General features: G+C 42.2%; 1 protein-coding gene and 1 long non-coding RNA gene across 18 annotated transcripts in view; one reads left to right on the forward strand and one right to left on the reverse strand.

The window, feature by feature from the left end:
• Window positions 1–18,601, forward strand: part of LOC102547003 (uncharacterized) — a 95,198-nt gene that overhangs the window by 74,371 nt on the left and 2,226 nt on the right. The window contains exons 7-9 of one of the 2 annotated variants that reach the window (XR_005488254.2): window positions 2,876–3,059; window positions 6,015–6,649; window positions 16,541–16,765. This is a non-coding gene — a long non-coding RNA (uncharacterized LOC102547003). The remainder of the gene's footprint in view (window positions 1–2,875; window positions 3,060–6,014; window positions 6,650–16,540; window positions 16,766–18,601) is intronic. The other variant, XR_005488255.2, reaches the window with a different exon arrangement.
• Window positions 1–18,601, reverse strand: part of Iqch (IQ motif containing H) — a 193,701-nt gene that overhangs the window by 57,685 nt on the left and 117,415 nt on the right. For 15 of the 16 annotated variants that reach the window (XR_010053948.1, XR_010053947.1, XM_039081112.2 and 12 more), the window contains 2 exons: window positions 5,658–5,778; window positions 2,797–3,083 (listed from right to left, as the gene is read on the reverse strand). Coding sequence is in view for 14 of the 16 variants with exons in the window: in XM_039081112.2 (XP_038937040.1) it covers window positions 2,797–3,083; window positions 5,658–5,778 (408 nt within the window). In the remaining 2 variants the exon portion in view is untranslated. Of the gene's footprint in view, window positions 1–440; window positions 627–2,796; window positions 3,084–5,657; window positions 5,779–18,601 lie in introns of those variants that run through there. The other variant, XM_017595569.3, reaches the window with a different exon arrangement.

An 18,601-nucleotide genomic window follows, 5' to 3' on the forward strand; every position in this document is an offset into this window, starting at 1 on the left:
CCTGCTGCTGGGGGAAGTATTTATCCTTAATTTTTTTTTCTTTTTTTTGGAGCTGAGGACCGAACCCAGGACCTTGCGCTTGCTAGGCAAGCACTCTACCACTGAGCTAAATCCCCAACCCCTATCCTTAATTTTAAGCATGGAAAATTGAAGTCTAGAAAGAATTTTGAAGCATTAGTATATTGTTGAAGATAATTGAAGGAATTCATTGTTTTAGATAGATTTAGAAATAGTTATAGATATATGTGCATATGTGTGAGAGGACACAAATGACAATCTAGGAGAAAGTATTTGTAACATGTAGATTGAAGAATGAGCTCTTTATATAGTAAGAGATTCTACAAATCAACATTTTCATAACTCAGTTTAAAGGGGACAAAAACCATGACCAGACAATTATTTTTATGACCTGACAATTAAATGGAGATGGGTAGAAAGACTGATAGACATGAGAAGATGTTTATTATCAGTAATAAATACTGCTTGAAATGAGATAGCTATTATCTGCTAAGTGTGTAAAAGTCAAGAGGCTGAGACCATGTCCTTCTCCTCACTGGTACCCAGGGAATGCTTGTCAGAACACCCCGGTGCTGCTTCAGGTGACATCACTTGCGAAATGGCTGCATCTGTAAATTATGCACAGAGAAGATTCTTCCTTTGCTAACAGAGATGGTGATCACTGGGAACTTACTGTAGCACCCATCACCATATATTTAAGTATTAATAAGGGACAAACAGATTCATTCCATAATATGATAAAATCAGAGAATGTTTGGTTTATATAAACCTGTTTCATTCATCTATGGATGTTTGAGCGCCTCTAAACACCCGACGACACCTTCCTGACTGCACTAAAAGGTGCTCACTCACCCAGTAAAGATTCAGTGAACTTTGTTGACCCAATGCAGAGATACTGCTTAGCAAATAATAGGGAACACAAGGAGACATAGGGAGCTGTTGTTTACAGGTGAAGACATATAATCAGATGAACGCATGAACAAGTTTAAATTGCCACTGAGATAATAAGTGATAGGAATAGATAAGGATCTGAGACCCCAAACAGGGAATTCGTTATTGCCAGGGAAGTCAGGAAGGGCTTCTCCTAGCAAGTGTGACCCGTGCTGAAATAGTATTGGTAGGAAAAGGGGTTAACTCAGAAGAAAAAAGCAAGGGTCAAGAACTGTAACTTCAGTATCTAGGATGCCAAGACAGGAGGATGAAGTTTGATGCCAGCCTGGGGCTACATAGTGAGACCCTGATTAGAGAGAGAGTATTTTGGGCTGAGGGCAGCATACTTCTGGTAGAGAGGGGCTTAATGAACAAGAGAGATTGAGGGAAGCTCTGTGGGTGGATTAGATTTTTAAAAAGTTCTGAGATATGAGAGAAGGCTGATCAGATGTACAGGACTAGTTTGGGGTATCTTTATCAGAAGCCCATATAGGTGGTAAGCATTGTGTGTGGAGGAGATCCTTCTGTGTGCAAATCTTCCTACATCAGACTCAGATCAAAACTCTTGATGAGCTGTGCTCATGCTTCCCTCTCTCTCCCACCCCAGGGACCAAGGCTTCATCCTTCTTCCTCAGGACAGATGCTCGTGAAGGCACAGGTCCCCTGTCCTCACCGCCACCCTTCCCTGATGCTCTAGTCTTTCACAGTGGCTGTGCTTTTTAGCCTTCCTCCCTAGGGAGGTTCCTGCCTGCCTTTTAGTCTGTCCTTTTCTCTCAGTCTTGTGGGTTTGGCAACAGAATGTAAACCTAGTGGAGGCAAATGAGAACCATTACTGAACAAACCCCAAACTGCCCAAAACATAAACTCTGGCTTTGAAACCACCATCTGACTCAACTAGCAAACAAAACTGAACAACGAATATGTACAACCCCTGCAGTTTATTTATTCTACAGTGGTGGATGACAGCGGATATGGAGAGAGGCAAACTGCAAAGCCACTTCAACCTTTAGCCAGAGGTCTAGACACTCAACATGAAAAACAGAGAGGCTCATTTTTAAAAAAAAAGTGAGCCCCTTAAAGTATTAAATTTAAACATTAACATTCTAGAGGAAAAGAAAGCAAAAAAAACCCTTTAAAATGATTCATAGAAAAAATTAGATACCAGAGCGTCCACTTGAACAATATCATACATGTAATCTTGAATAAAAGCATATGATAGAATATGTACTATTACATATATAATACATGCTACACATGTTGTATGCACATATCATAAATATATAACATCATGTATAATATATAATCTCAAGGATAGTTGAACACGGAGTGGACTTACACATCATCTCTGGTTCTCCATGCACACTGGAAGTGTGCAGATGTATAAATTATCAGCCCCAATTCTAAGATGGAAGGTCCCACCCATTCACAAGGAGGAAGAGGCGGGGCGTGTTCAGCCTGAGGTACCCAGGACTGGTGCTCCTGATGTCATTTTATCTTTGAAGGGGAGAGAGGGCATATGAGAGTTGACTGCGTGGTTACTCAGACATTTTTGTTTCTGAAATAGTCTCCCAATAGCAGAATGGACAGAAAGGAGAGGGTGGCCTAACTAACAGAGCTAGGTCGGATGAGTTTCCATCATTTAAACTTCTACCTTGCACGACTGATGTAGTGTTGGCCCTGTATTTATAGACAGAGAGCCTGGCCTCTTTTAGGTTAGCATGGATGGCACAGATGCGTATTTATGGTTGGCTCCTCCGGACACAGTGAGTACTGGATGCTCTCTGGTACTGTCTGTTGCATGGGTGTGGAGGGTATTTTAGGGTCACACATGCCAACTATTCAACTTACCTGCTGCTCTAAGGTGCTTGGATCAATAAAAGTCACCAGATCTATAGAAAAATAACCAACCACATCTTTCTCTTTGCAGATATTTCCAATTCGGAGGCACAAAGAATTGAGAACTTGGGGATCCACTGAAGTCTGAGGCATGGTGGTACCAGAAGAAATAAAGGGGCCATCAGCATGAAACTGGTCCCCCATTGACAGCACTCTGACTTCTCCGTCAGGCTCTATCAACATGTCTACGGTGAGGTTGGTGATGCTGTCTGCAGGTGGGTATGCTTCAATGATGCCACCTGGTTGGAAAACGTGGAGTGGGTGAAAGGATACCGTCAGGGAATGCTATGCTTACCAGTAGAAAGAAATGGTTTTGGCTCTAGCAAGAGGACTTGGACTCTTGCTTGTCATATCCTGGGAAACTTCGGGCAAGTACTTCAACGTTTGGTCTGCTTTTCCTTATTTATTAAATGGGAGCATAATATCAACCTTGCCAAGCTTTGGTGAAGTTTAAGAAACTGAGTCTATGGTATTTAGCCTGGTACTTGGACCAGGGGAGGGCTCAATGAACAGTAAGTAGTCTTGATAATGATCATAATTACAATACCTTATGTATGCCATACTTAGAACTCATTACATTAATAAATAATCGAAGGATTATGGTCAAAGCCCTCAGAGGGAATTAATTCCCCAACGTCCACTGTTTCTATCCTAATAACCAGTATGTTTTTTCTGTTTAATATTATTGCTTTCCTAAGGTTTAATAGGTGTGGGCTTTTAATAAACATAGAAAACACTGGCCATCATGCTGGCTACAGGATTCCCATAGAAAGTTAAATGCAGGGACTGGGGAGTAAATGCAGGTTCTGTTAATAAAGTTCTTGCCACAAAATCACGAGGACTTGAGTTAATCCCCAGCACCCATATAAACATGAGTGCGGTGATGTGTGCCTGTGACCCCAGTGCTGGAGAGGAGAGACAGGAGGGCCCTTGAGGCTAATGCAGCTGAGTCAGCAAGTCTCTCTCTCTCTCTCTCTCTCTCTCTCTCTCTCTCTCTCTCTCTCTCTCACACACACACACACACACACACACACACACACACACACACACACAAAGTTGGAAAGCAATCCAGGAAGCACTCAGCATCATCTCTGGCCTCCACATGCATGGCATGCACAGGTACCCCCAACATACATGCACACACAGAGAAAGTGAACAAGCACCAGGACTTGCTGCTTTACCTAAGTAATAGGTGGGCAGTGATTTCTGCTCATCTTTACAAACCATACTTGAAGCAATAGCATATACACTTAAATTCTGAGATTTTAGCAGTTCTCAAAGGCAGTCATATAAGAGACACTTTTGTCCAACATCTGTGAGTTTGATAAGGGTAGTCCTAATATATGTTAAATTTCAAAAGGAAAATGATTTTTTGAGGGGTTCATATCCAACCTTTACTTTGTTGGGTTTGTTCAAGATGTTCTTCAAATGAGGTCTGTTATGGTGTTTGGCAACTGAATGCCAGTCGTTGAGATTTAATAAGAGGAACGCAACCAAACAGAAACAAGCAATCTAGTGAGTCTCTATGGTTCAGTTAACTTGGTGGCTTTTGCCTGTAACTTAGGATAATTCATCAGAATCCTTTGTGATTTGCAAGATCACTTGAGGTACCATGTTGGTTTGAGTCAGAAATGAATATTTCACTAATATGGCATCTGCCACACTCTTCCCGGCCGATGCATTCACCAGGCAATAGGCCTTTCTGACAAACCCCTGTCACATGAAGGGCTGAGTCATACTGCTGAGCCGAGTCACTGGCTTTGGCCAAGACTCCTACAGAAACAGGGATAGCCTTTACGGGACCTTCTATGTCTCAGTAGATTATCTGGGGTGATCTAATCTTTTGTTCCTTAGGTTCCCTGTGGTTTAGTAGGGTTATAGTGGTAACCACCCATGATAATGATAAGAGGATGAATAAGTTATTGAGTATCTGCTTAGGATGATGTTGGCATATAACACCTACTGTGCGCTCAGTATCCCACTGCTGTGCTATTATTGTGTTGCTGTTATTAGAGGATAGCACTATCAGTTTACCATTATATATCAAAGTTAATGTACTATCATCATCACTTGACAGCAGCAAGTAGATGTGATAAGCAGCGTGAAGCAATGTGTGCTTTCCGCTGCAACCTCCTGGTGAAGGAAAGCCTTTGCCTAGATGTATCCTTATGTGGCACCCCAGAGGCCTCTGGGACTGCAGATATGCTTTATTTGTTGTGTTCATCTCCTCACTTATCACTGACCTCCCAAGGCCATTAGAAATGAGCCTGAGGAAGGAGGAGAAAGGAGAAAACAATGGAGTTCACTTTTATTCCTAAAATGTAGAGGAATCTGCTTGGAAATGCTACCTTTCTGAGCTACGCCATTCTGCTCTCCTAGAACACGGGAGAAGACTGGATTTAGTAAAGGCCTTTTGTCATCGGTCTGTGATAGAAACTTTCCCATTTATTTTCTTGAATTTTCCTAACAACCATATGCAAGGATACTGGATCTCTGAGGACTGTTCGAGGTCACTGATGTAGTTCAGATGGAAGGCCTCTCTCTGTTCAAGACAAGTCTGGGTATGGGAAATGCCCCGATCCTGACTTCTGCATGGCATGCTTGGTACCCTCACTTTCTGTTTACTTAAGAGGCTTGGTACAAAGTAAATATTTAGTCAGTGCTTAAAAAGAACAAAGTCAGCAGTAGAAGCATTTTCTACACCAACAATGGTGATTTAGAGTATTTGAGTTGGCCCTGGCTTGACCCAGAACTAGAACCTAACTAAGCTTGTGCACACTGATCCTCCATAGGAACTTTACAGTCTTATTTACCTTGAGTGAGAAACATGTGGAGGAATTTTCTCCATGTCGGGAACTGTTTCTCATTGACTAGCTGTACGTGCTGTGCTAAAACGCCCGCCAGCTCCTCGGAGATCTTCATCAGAGCTGACTCCTGCAGAAACAAATTAAATAGAACCACAAGCAATTTTACTACAGAAATGAAAACTGCTTGTGGAGTGATTAAAAACCAGGCCTCCAACAGGCAAAAAAAATGTGGTTACTGTTTACCCAGAGCCAGAAAGCCATTTTGAAATTGTTCTTTTTTTTTCTAGACATTTCACTTTTCATATTTCCAAGTGATTCCCCATCCCCAAAATTAATACTAATTGTGCATATTGTCTCCAAAAGGCACCTTGTGATGGTCACCGGGAACCCACGCTTCAGACCTACCACAGCCTGACCTGCAGTGTCCTCTGCACTCTGTGAACTTCAGTCTTTCTTTGATGCTGCCATCTCTTTCGTCCGTGCCCACTGTGCTGACAGACAGCTGACTCCAACAGCTTTGACAAGAAAGCCCAAACTCTCGACTGAAACTGTAAAGGTGGGATTTGAAGTGGCGGGACAAGTTCTAGAGTCAGCCTTGTGCAACCTGAAATGCTGCAAACCACAGTGTCTCATGGAGGCTTAGATTTTTCAAAGACCCACTTTAATAAGGTTCTTAAATGCTTCAACCTCCCTGATAGCTCAGGGATCAAAGGTAGAGGAGGAAGATGGCTAATAGGAAAAGAGGGACGTGGATCTCTTTAGAAGTAGTTCTTTGAGGTGATTCCAATCTTCATTGTCAGAAGTCCAGTCCATTTGAATCAGTAGCAGCAGCCTGATCCAGAGGAAACTGAGAGGCTTTGCCGGTCAGCATGGATTCCTTGGTGCATTTCTCTCCACTAAGTTATGACAAGTGAATATCAAGGAAGGAAGCAAGGTGAACCAATGAATAATGTTATCAGGGAAGACCAGAGTCAGTGAAGGCCAATGAAGACCACAAGGTGAGCCAATGACAGAATATCATCCACTGTCTGTTGGGTTATACGTATACCCTTTCTAAGCATTGTGTGTCCTCGTAAGCATCTGCTCCAGCAAAAACATCACATGCCCTTTCACCAGACAGCTTCCAGAAAAGCATCACACGACACAACCAAGTCTCCAAAGAAACCAGGAATTCCCACTTCAGTCACCTGTCTAGCTATATGGGTCCCTACCTCTATCATTGTTGATATGATCCAGAGACAACAGAGTAAAAACCAGTAGGAAGCTCTCGTCAATAGGAAGTCAATCTTTTTATATAAAAGGTATGGCTTGCTGTGACAATTTCTTTTCTATCCTGTTATAATGCTCTTAAGACTCACTAAACTTTTCAAATAGAAGCCACAGTTGAGACATTGTTTCTGCCAGGCACAGGGCAGGGCACTGCATTCAAGCACTTTGGTGGTGAGTATCCATGTCCTGATGCAGAGCAGGGACAAGCAGAGCTCTAGCTTGCTTTGGGGTCCCAGTCAAACTCTGAACTTCAGAGTGAATACTGAGTCATTGGTAAGAATCAGCCCTAGGGGTGGGGCTGATAGGAATCCTAGAAATCATCTGCACACTCCTTTCCCCAATTTCCCTAACATTATAAAGCAGTTGTCCTCTATCCTCTGCCGTCTTCCAACTCCTTGAAACATCTAGTTGATTCTGGTTGAATGCCCACTGAAAATCCAGAAAAAAAAAGGCAATAATCTTAGAGTATATAATAGACAAGTCCAAATAATCTGAATTATTTCATAACTACCCAGAAACTCCTGTGGGTTAAGTGTCTTAGTCAGCCTCAGTAAATTGATTAATAATACAAAACAAAAATGCACCAAGAAGCAGAGTGGGCTGGCCTAACCCAGAGTGATTTGCCAGCACAAGGTTCAGAGTCTTGCTAGAAAGGGCTAGAGAAGCTCTGGCTTCTCTACTGCTCATGCAGTAGACCTCTGCCTTGCCATGTGAAAAAAGGAGACTGTCAAAGCAATGGGTATTGGCCCAGCCCATCCATACCCTGGACACTCTGCATGTTTTCTCCCATTGTTACTGTAAATATCCTGGCGGTGTTGAAGCTTCGTGTGGAAATCATGAGCGAGCAGCCACAGCATGAGGAGCCCCTCTGCTCTCTGAATAGTGCCCTTTCTCTAGTCTCACATTGTTTTAGTTCACTTCTGCTCCATGGAGGAAGACTGTCTCTAAATGGAGGGCAGTGAAGCCTAACTTTAGATTCTGCCTTTTTCTGGAAAACTGAATGCCAGAGAAAAGAATCCCATAACCCAAACCCCTCTCAGGAAAGTGGAGACTTCTTTCTGTTCAGTCCCTTCCTTTTGAAGGGAACTGTCTGCTCCGTTCCATCCTGTATATTCATTTAAGTAACTGTACTCGAGGAAAACGATTATGCACCACAGGGCTATTTTGCAAAGGAAACAGTGAAGGAACAAAGGAAAGCCTTGTAGCTTAATTTAGAAACTCCATCAGCTTGAGAAGCAGGTGCCAGCTCTTCAGCAGGACACTCTACAAGACTGTGCATGAGTATGACACACAGGTATAGGCTTGACATGAGGAAGCTCGTTACTTTGTATGCTAACCTACAAAACAAACACATAAACAACAGCCTCTGTGATATGCCTGGCCTCTACTACTGTAGTCTTGCCTCCCTCAGACTTCCTTTGTCATCCTCCCTAGCTCACTTCTCCTTATTCTTTCTTCTTCCCAGAAGCCTCCTCCCCCTGCTGTAGACAGGTGTCTTCCCCCACCACCCTGCATATCCTCTAGCTCCTAAGTAACAAAGATACTAGCTTTGAGACCAAACTTCCCATGCCCAGGAGAAGAAGGCTTCATGTTTGCACAGTGAATTATGACAGCAGTGAACTAAGGAGATGGTCTTGAATAGCTGAAGTTACAGAATAACAGAAGATGGGAATTCTAGGTAGATTCCCTCCATATTGCCAAGAAATCACCTGAAGGGCCAGCTACCTTAGAAGCACCAATTCTACTTGGGTATATTTTACAGAATTCCCAGCCTCTAAAGGCTTCAGAAAGATAAATGAGGTGAAATATATGGAGTGTCACATCAGTTGCAACATATTACATGAGGGTCAGAAATTAACTTACAAGGCTTCTGGACATGGTGCCAGGCTGCCACTGCACCTTCTGCTTACAAAGGGAGCCATTCTGCCACAATGTCTAGCATTTGCACTCTGCACAAAACCACAGCAAGAAGGTAGATATCCAGAAGGAAACCTTTCTACAGGGACCTGAAGGAAGCTTTGTGTCTCATCATGAGAACTACAGGACTGAAGGAAGGCACTTGCAGGGTGGCATTCAGCGGGGGATGCTGGGGCACTTAGAGGCAGCTTGAAAACATGATTAGCTTTCTAAGTAATAATAGAGGTCTGAGAGTAATATTAACTATCTATTTCTAAAGGGCTGCATAAGTCTTAAATAAATACCTTACCATCTTCAGCTTAGTGCCGATGAAGAGAGACTTGTTCTCTTGCCTCTACAAAATAAAAACTATAACAATGGTGGTGATCAATTGGGAGCTGCAGCTCACACATTCAAGTAAGGGAGGGTGTGCACAACACATATATGTCTATCACATGTCTGTCTTTCTGTTATCCTAAGCCAGGAACAGAAGTATATGTTTACAAACTTACAGTGTAGAATTAGGGAGTAATGACAAGGTAATGGTGACCAATTCAGCATTTCCCAGAGCCTGTCATCTACACTGCACAGGTCACTTAGGGCCAGTTGCTCTGAGGTGTGGGAGGGAAGATATATTCCTTGTGAATCATAAATGATAGAAAATTACACTTTATTTTTTAAAAATTTCAGGATGGGACTGGCTCTAGGAATGCCCTCTAGAGCTCGTGGCTAGAGGGCATTTCTTACTCCTCAGCCCATCTTTGTCATTGCATAGACTGACTTGCTCATTTATCGTTCAGCACCCAGAACTGTCTCTCCAAGCTCTCAGTAATAGTGATGATCTGGGAATGTCTAAGGCATCCTCAGAAGGCATTTGACTTCTGCTGGTCTAACTGACATGAACTAGAGACTCTCTTCTCTGATGCATGCATCTTATTTCTTGGCTTTCTCTATTTCTGTCAAGGAAATGTGAATTTGAAGGAACAGATATGTTGAATGAGAGAAATGCAAGGTATATGAGGGGAGCCACCAAGTACCTTAATACTGCCCTCAGTGGCCAAAGATACTTACAACTGTAGAGAGTTAATTTTCCCACCCAAGCAAATTTCTAGTGGTCTCTCTCTCTCTCTCTCTCTCTCTCTCTCTCTCTCTCTCTCTCTCTCTCTCTCTCTGTGTGTGTGTGTGTGTGTGTGTGTGTGTGTGTGTGTGTGTAGCATGGGGAAGAAGAAAGAAGGATACAAATTAGAGTACTGGTCTTACCAAAACTTGTATTTCATTTTTGTAGTTCTTGGCTGAACTGCTAGTACTTTACATTAAGTAAAATAACTTCTTCATTAATCAGATATTGCTTGATAATGTTCAAGAGAAAACCAAAGAAGCATATCTTAATCTTTGGATTAAGACAGGGTGTAAGGCACCATCACAGATCTGCCTAGATAGTTCTGCTTCATAGGCATTTCTGATAATTCTGAAAGGAGGCCTGGACAGTCAGAGGGAGGATGGAGACCTGATAAACTAGGATTACCACTAAGACCGTAGTTTAAGGGGACTGTGGACTGCTTAGGACAAATGCCTCGTGTAACAGCTGAGTGCACAGCAAGGCTGCAGGAGCTATGTAGCTTCTGAGCTGTGGGTGAATACTCTCTATGTCCCTGCCTTGTTCAGACAGAGACGTGGGATGTGGCAAGAACAGTGATAGCATTGGAACTGGCTGGTGACCCAGAGGTGGACAGAAACAGCATCCCACTGTTTTTATAAAACTGTTATGCTTACTTTAAAGGTAAGATAATAGCGTTCACTCACTGAAAGTTACCATGCTATAGCCATGTGCCGGGGTGTCCTACATTAACCATCGTACAGCTGCCGTCTCGAGAAGCTCTACTTCATGCCATACAGCTAGGAAGTAGCAGAACTTGGGGTTAAACCCAGTTGCTACCAGTGCACTGTAGTAGAGTGGGATCTGTGCCTGAAACTGCCATCAGGGAGTCTAACACTCTGGTCGCATTAGATCAACTACAGCTGCAAGGCTACATATGGAAAAATGTAGAACAGATATCTGTTGTTGTGTGCCCCCTCTTTCAGATTATGGTACTATCACTTCCTTTCAAAATGGTTCTTCTCTGTCCCTTGCTATGGAAGATTGATGGAGGGAATTCCACCCTCACCTTCTTGTTGGTGCAGTTCAGGGATGTGACCCAGTCACTTTCTCGGAAACACCTACTAGGGCCTCTGGAAAGAAAGTGTGCGCTCTTCCGAGTTGCTACCTGATGAGATGTTCTCTTTTTCTATTGCCTGAACCAAGAACAAATTCTGGAAGCTACTGGCAGCCATCTTGCAATGCAGAAAACAGCCAGCCTTAGGAAGGAAGCAGCCTTACACATAGTTCAAAAAAGAGATGGAAAACTGTGTGTGGGTCCTTAGTGACATTACTGAGCCACCATCTGGAGCCAGTTTCTCTTTACAGGAAAAGCCATTTAAGTTGAGGTTCTGTTACTTGAAGCTTAAACATTTTAAATGGATATAACAAAGGGCGGGCCAAAGCGCGCCCTCACAATCCTCAGCGGAAGGTGTAAGCCCGCAGATGCTCTGATCACTCTGCATGGTGATTACTTTCATGAAGTCGCCCTCACTCCTTCCCACCAAGATCATTAGGAACAGTCCCTGTTTAGGGTACAAAAATATGTTGAAAGGATGAAGAAAAAAATGAAAGTGTCTCCAACAAGTCGGAAACTACTTCCCATACCTACTTAAAGTTTAAGGGCAGCTTTACTACTCTGTATTTAATTGTTAATGGAGAATTTAAAAATCAAAAATGCCAAGTTTGTCTTCGATGAGATGGAAAATTATGCTGCAGTAGAAGGTAACATAATGTAAAACAGCCAGCTTTACCAAAGCACACAAATGTTTTTGGTATGTAAAATTGCTTTGTAAAATATTTGCTCCATCTGCTAAAAGCGGCAAAGACAATTTTCCCTTGATAGCTAATGGCCCATTTCGGGTGTGTGGCAAGTGATTCGCTGCAGTGGCAGCTCTCATTAAACAGAATGTTGAAAACGCGGTATATAATTCCATACTTATGTAGCATTATCCACTCACTGCTTCTTGAGGAGTCTGTCCCTCATTATCTAGGCCTCTACCTTGCACGACGCGCAGGCCTAGCAGTTGATTCGACTTGAGAAGCATTTTGTCCAACTGAGGCACATATGTTGTACTTCCATTCCAAAGCACAGCACGACTGCTTCACTGCAACCACAACCGCCAAGACGTGCATTCCCTCTCCACTTTGCAAGGCTGACTGCTGTTTCTCTTTCCCTCACCACAGGGGGTGGAGCTTCCTCCTTCCTTCCTTCCTTCCTTCCTTCCTTCCTTCCTTCCTTCCTTTTTCTCTAAGCTTGTCCTGTCGCCCTGTCGCACTGCATGCTGGGAGGTTTCAATAGATAAAGATTAAGTGCTTCTAGAAATTCTTAATTGAACTTTGCACACAAAAGGAGGGGAAAACTCATACAAGCCTGACAAACGCTGCCCCCGCTTCCTGGTCTATCTGTGATTTCTCTCCTTAAAAGAGTTGCTTACATTACACCCGAAATTACTTCAACATCTGCTGAAGGAACGATTAGAAATAAATACAGTAATCCAGCGTGGCTTAAAAAGAGAAGACATTCATGCTTGGGGAGTGAGACTGAAAAGTAGTTACTGCAGCAAATGGCGGGGGAGAGACAAAGATTCCTACCATTGGAAAACTGTTTTCAAGGAAATTATGCTGAAGTGTAAGAATGACAGCCAGTAAATACATGACTGTTTTAAAGATTATACAGTGTGTTAAAGTGGAAATCATGCGCTGTTTAAATCAACCGTAAGTAGAAGTAGCCATAATCTAGTAGTATGCTACTGGAAATAGGTTTCTTCCTGTCCATGGAGAGAAATGGGACATGCAGAGAAATACCTGGTTAGGAGGACCTGGATGATGATGGATGCTCTCTAATTGCAGACTGAAGACAAAAGAAAACACACATTCCCTTTGGACTTGATTCTCGTTCAAGTCATGGGGAAGACTAAGTTCCAGGAATGAAACTGAGAGATTATCAAGAGAGTTTTATATTTTATTCTGTACACAAGGGATGGGCAAGCAGCATTGTTTCTCCATCAAGAGAAGAGAGGGACCTTTTCTAATGTTTCCACACATCGGACACATGGAGTCGGGACGATGTAGCAGCATTGCAAATTGATTGTTTTCTTTCCACAGACAATGCACAGGACTAGACCAGTGAGTCCCACAGTGAGGGTTTGTCTTGAGTCTGGCTCAGTTACAGCGAGTCCTAGACTTCTCAAGGGCACCCCTGGTTCACCAAGGGGCACCAAGGACAGATGACCACATGGCACTGTGGCTGTTAGAGAGTAAAGCTCACTTTGAATCTACTCCAAAAGCCTAAGCCTGCTCTGTGACCTTCAGCAGAGCAGACGTTTCCGAAAGGACTCCAGCGGGACCTTCCTGGATGTGAAAACACTAACCAATTCTCGTTCCTCTTATCTTCTGCTTTATTCCTTCCTTCCATGCAGTTATTGTGAAAAACTGGCAGTTAAATTCAATTGATTCAAATTTTTCTGGATCCATATGGCCGCCAACCCTGGAGCTGAAGCGGCGGCGGCGCCTCTCCGCTGTTTTCAAGCATTTGCCTCTCCTCCAGTCCCCAGATGGTGGGAGTAACATTTAAACCTCCTTTTCTCTGCCTTGTACAATAGACCTTGGCACCATTTCAACTGTTTACTCCGGTAATTAACAGCTCTGATACCACAACAATTACAACTCCTCCACTCTCCACAATAATGCTATGAATTAGTGAGAGCTAATGGCTGGAAGGTAGAGTGTTTCCAGACTGTGAGATCTGTGCATTTTTAGAATAAAATAAAAGGTACAAACAGCACGCTTGCAGTAGACAATGATTACCTAGTAATTAGTTTACACAAAGCTTCCTATTTAATGGCAAAACGCTGTAATTAACGTGTGACAGAAAATCAAAGGGTACTTTGTAAGCATATGAAAAATTAACACTGCAGGCCCATAGCTTTATGTACTGATTAGAAGCATATTAAATCAATAGGACACACAAGCCAACAGCTTGTATAGCTGATTATTATAGGTCCTCGGAAGGGGTGCCCAGGCTTTCATTTAACTGGGGAGGCAATTTTCCTTCTCCTGTCATCATCCTCAGGCACAGAGAAGCACCTCAAACTCAACCCTGGCAGCACCATGAAAATAACCACTGAACTGGAAGAAAACATTCTAAGTCATTCTCAGAGCTAAGAAAAATTATGTACATGATTAAGACTTTCCAGTGATCTTGGTGACATGCTGCTATACTAATTAGAAAATATGTCAACTGGAACCAGAAGCATCCAGACTCAATGTTTTGGTCAGAATAATCTCTACTTTATCAAGCCTTTTTATTCAACATGGAGAAAGCTCTAATAAACACATTGTTTTCTATTCTCAAATGGTAAGAGGCCATGATGCTATCTAGGGTTATTATTTTAAAGATATTAATTAGCAAAATCATAGCACAGGGACAATTGGATCGTTATTCTGAGTTTTTGACAGCATCTTGTATAATGATAATTGATGCATACTGCAGTAGTCTTGAAGGCTACAAGACCTTCTGAGCTGCCAAACAGCAGGTAATGTGTATTTGTTTGCTCACTGTTGCTTATATCTCCTCATAATGTAACTTTAATTAATATTCATAATAAAAAAGCAATATCTTAAACTGTCACATGCTAAGAACATTGCTGGCCAATTCACAGGATACTTTTAAGAACTGGCAACTTAGAGAGCCATGGTGATTTGGTTATCACCATGAAGTTTCCCAGGAAGCTCTAAGAGACACAGAGCAGTGGGACCTTGTGAAGCCTCAGACTGACCCATTTTAATTCTTGTTCTGCTTAAAAAGGCTTACCACATAAACCTGAATTATGTCTAGAAATAAGTAAGACAAAAACAAATACAATTTTTGGTGGCTTGTGTAAGAGAAAAATAAGTTGAATTGCTTATCTTGTTTTTGGTGCTACATCTGATGTGAAGGTAGGCTACTCGGTATGTGATAATTTATAGGTGGACTCAAATGACTGTGACAGAAAGGCACCAAAACGTATCTCCCCGTGACTAGGCAAAAGGTAATATATAGAATTCTCTGTTGCCAACTATGCACGTTCACAGGAATGCATGTGGTGAGGCATCTGGGTTTTCTAGGGATTCCTGAGCAGGTTACTGCCTTCTACAGCTGAGGTGTGCACACTGACAGCTCTCCTCGCCTCCCAATTCACTGCCTGGTAGGAAAGGGAAGCACTCGACAGTAGTCAGTGTGGTCCAGGGACATCTGTGCTTTGAGAAAGTCTGTGGAAAGTAGAAAATCTGCCAGAGCAGCAGCACATGGCATGGACCACAAAGCCAGGGCCTAAGAGGGGAGCTTCTCTGGGAGCTTAAGGAAGTTGGAAGCCACTAGCATCTTCTTATCAATATAGCACGTACAGCAACAGCCGGAGCACTATTGCTCCTACTACTATTGCATTCTACTAGTGGGGCTTTTAGCCTAGAGAAAAAGGCAGATTTTTTCTTGTCTTTGTTTTAAAGGCATATACTACGTGGACATTTCTCTGATCCACAATTTACAAATACAAGAACAAAACAAAACTGGGGAAGAGCTTAAGTTTTCAGACAGGTGCGCGTTTTAGCATGTTAGAATTAATTAATAAAGGGGTAACATGCAGTCATTAATTGTGATGAAGATGAATAAATGGGCAAATGGCTAAGATCTTATCTTTACTTAGCATATTCACAATGAGAGACAACACACATTTGAGAATTAATTCAGAGAATGAAGGCAATAGTAAAAGTGACTTATACTTACTGGGATAGACATCTCTTTAATATATTATTATTGTATTATCTTTTAACTTTTCTAAACATTCTGTGGTGATGAGCCAAGACCTCTTTGAGCTCACCTAATAAAGCTGTACCACATCCTCCAGGAGGCACCTAGGTCAGTCACCCAAGAGTGGTCCCATCACTGTTTACAAGACTTCCATTCCCAGGGGAATTGTTCTGAGCACACTGTGGTGGCTGCTCCTCCTTTGTAACAGTGTGTTTGTTTACTGGCCTAGTTCTTTAGTGATAAGTATGGTTTATTCTGCCTTTCTAGGTTTGGGAGCCCTGGATTCAGATCTTCCCATTTGGGTGATGCTTAAATGAATACCAAATGTCTAACATTCTAACACAGTAAGACAAATTAGTGTGAGAGACAACAGATTTACCCTATTACAAAGTAGAAAGCAGCCACGAGAAAGATTGAGCACAGAGAGCAGACTGTGGCACCAGCATTTGTCAGGAAGGCTTCTCTCCTACAGGTGTGTGTGTGAAGTCTTCGTCCCTACTAACTGAAACAAATGCTTCGACTCAGAAACAAGGAATCTAGCATTTGTGCAAGTGGATTCACAAACCTTAGCAAGCAGTGTGCACTCAGTTGGGACCCAGTGAAGTGAGTGGAGCTGACTTCACTAGACAATAGGATGACAAGCAGAGGCTTGTTACCAGCCTCCAGGGAAAAGTGAAAATGTGTGCTTTGTTTCAGTGTAGTCTTTCTGCTTTTTGAAATGTGCCTATGTATCCATACTGAGCTTTCAAAGGTGACTAGGCTTTTTAGCATCTGATAACGCATGTGACTTTGTTTCAGGTCTTAATTGCAACCAGCCAAAGCTCAGTCAAAAATTAGAAGAGGAGGAAGGAGGGGTGATCTTTGTGTTCCAAGTCTGAGCCTACCTCTAAGACTAGTGTCTGCATAAGACTCCACAGTGGCGCCCGCCCCATACACAGCCCTGCTTTCATCTGTTGTCTACGGTGCACCAATAAGAGAATTCACAGCATCCTGTCACAAACTGCTATGCAAATGATGCCATTTGTAAGTATTAACATAATTCAGTGCTTACAGTCATATTCTCATTTCTAATAATTCTCTCAGAATGGAGTCTTTCTCTGGACTCTTAGCCTGCAGGATAGTCTTTCATCAAGAAGCTGAAATTTTTAATAACCTGCCAGCATATGTTTTGTATGTCCCAGGCTAGACTTGGTGACACAACATCTTCATTATCAAAAGGAACAGGTCTACAGACTGTAATAGGACATTAAAACACGCGTGTGCTCATAAAGTAATGCTTTGATGTCTAAATGCACACCATCACAATGGTCTTCTGGAACAAAGGTGCATTCCACCTGACGTCTCCATAAGTGCCCTCAGTACACCTCCACTCAGAGGAGGTTTCCCTTTGAAGACTTGAGCTGGTCTTAAGCCCCCACAAAAGGGGAGCGAGCACACACGTGCCTTGTTTTGATTTTCATCTTTGGCTTCTCACACATCACAGCCAAGCATGAGCTATACATTATAACAGGATTTCTGAATAATTATTTTTCCCTGTTAAGTTTTTAAAGATGATTTAAAGAGATCATTAATTATTTAAGAGTTTCAAATTTAATAACATTAACAACAGTGCTAAATGTATTTGGTAACAATTTAAAATGGCATAGTTTAAAATAATTGAAATTAAATAATCTGCACAGAGGTTTCTAACCACAATTCAACCAACTGTCAGTACTGTAAATGTTTTTAAAACTCAAAATCAAACATTTTACATTAATCGTAGTCTGTCATGATAATTTTTTAAAAATTATTGGTTTGAAATGCTGAGGCAAGAAAACACTGTACACACAGTGTTTCAATTCTTTAAATGAAAGTGCTAGACTTTTTCATGGTTTAAACACAATAGCTTTGCCTCAAAAGGACAAAATCCTGTTCAAAGCAAATATAACAGAAACCTCTATGGGCCTCAAAATTAAATACATTTTCCTTGCTTTATTTTTTTCTAGAAGAGTAATTCACTTTGGTGTTCTTTAAATAATATGTAAAGAGCTAGCCATGACAGGCACTGCGTTTAGTCCATTCACTGTTGGAGGGAAAGGAAAGCCCAGAATAGATCATGAGGAGGACCGACCCATTTATCAAAGGGAACTCTCCTTCCTGACTGGTCTCAAGAGGTATTTATCATCTCGCTTGCCCAGGAGTAATGTGGCTCCCGCCAGTGTGCCCTTCCTTTCTATCACTTGTGTCTTGATTCATAGACTTCTGTAGTGGGATGCACAAAGCAGATGCAAATCACTGCACAGTCCACCACGATGCATGCTGGGAGGGAAGGAACCACTTAAGGAGTTTGTCTTTCAATCTTTTTTTTTTCTAGTAGGTCACCCAAAACAGGGTCGTGCAATAGAGAAGCTAGGTATAAGGCTACAGTGTGGGACAGTGTTTAGAGGTTAAACACTAAACCACATACAACAATGAAGTAAAAGTGGAACATTCTGAGGTGGCATAATTCATCTCCCCCACATACGGGGAAAGGCTTACACACCTCCTGCAGAGCTGGAGACACTAAGCCTACTAGTCAGCTGTGCTGGCAACTTTCTTCTGTGGTCTATTCTTCTCTCAGCATCTCACAGGGGCTGGTAGTTACATATTTCTTTGGAATATCTTCAAAAACATGGCTCCTAACGGAATGCTATCATATATTAGCTTCCAGTGAGCACTATTTGCTAGTAGAACTCTCATAATAAAACACAGCTAGCTTAGTCCCAGCAGCTGATACAAGCAGGGGGTGTGCTCAGTGCTCATATTCCAGTGCTATTATAATCATTTTGAAGGTGTGGGGGAAAAGACTTTTTGGGCCCCAAAACTGGACATTTAAATAAC

This window comes from Rattus norvegicus, chromosome 8 (assembly GCF_036323735.1).
Source record: "Rattus norvegicus strain BN/NHsdMcwi chromosome 8, GRCr8, whole genome shotgun sequence".
Classification (NCBI taxonomy): Eukaryota; Metazoa; Chordata; class Mammalia; order Rodentia; family Muridae; genus Rattus; species Rattus norvegicus.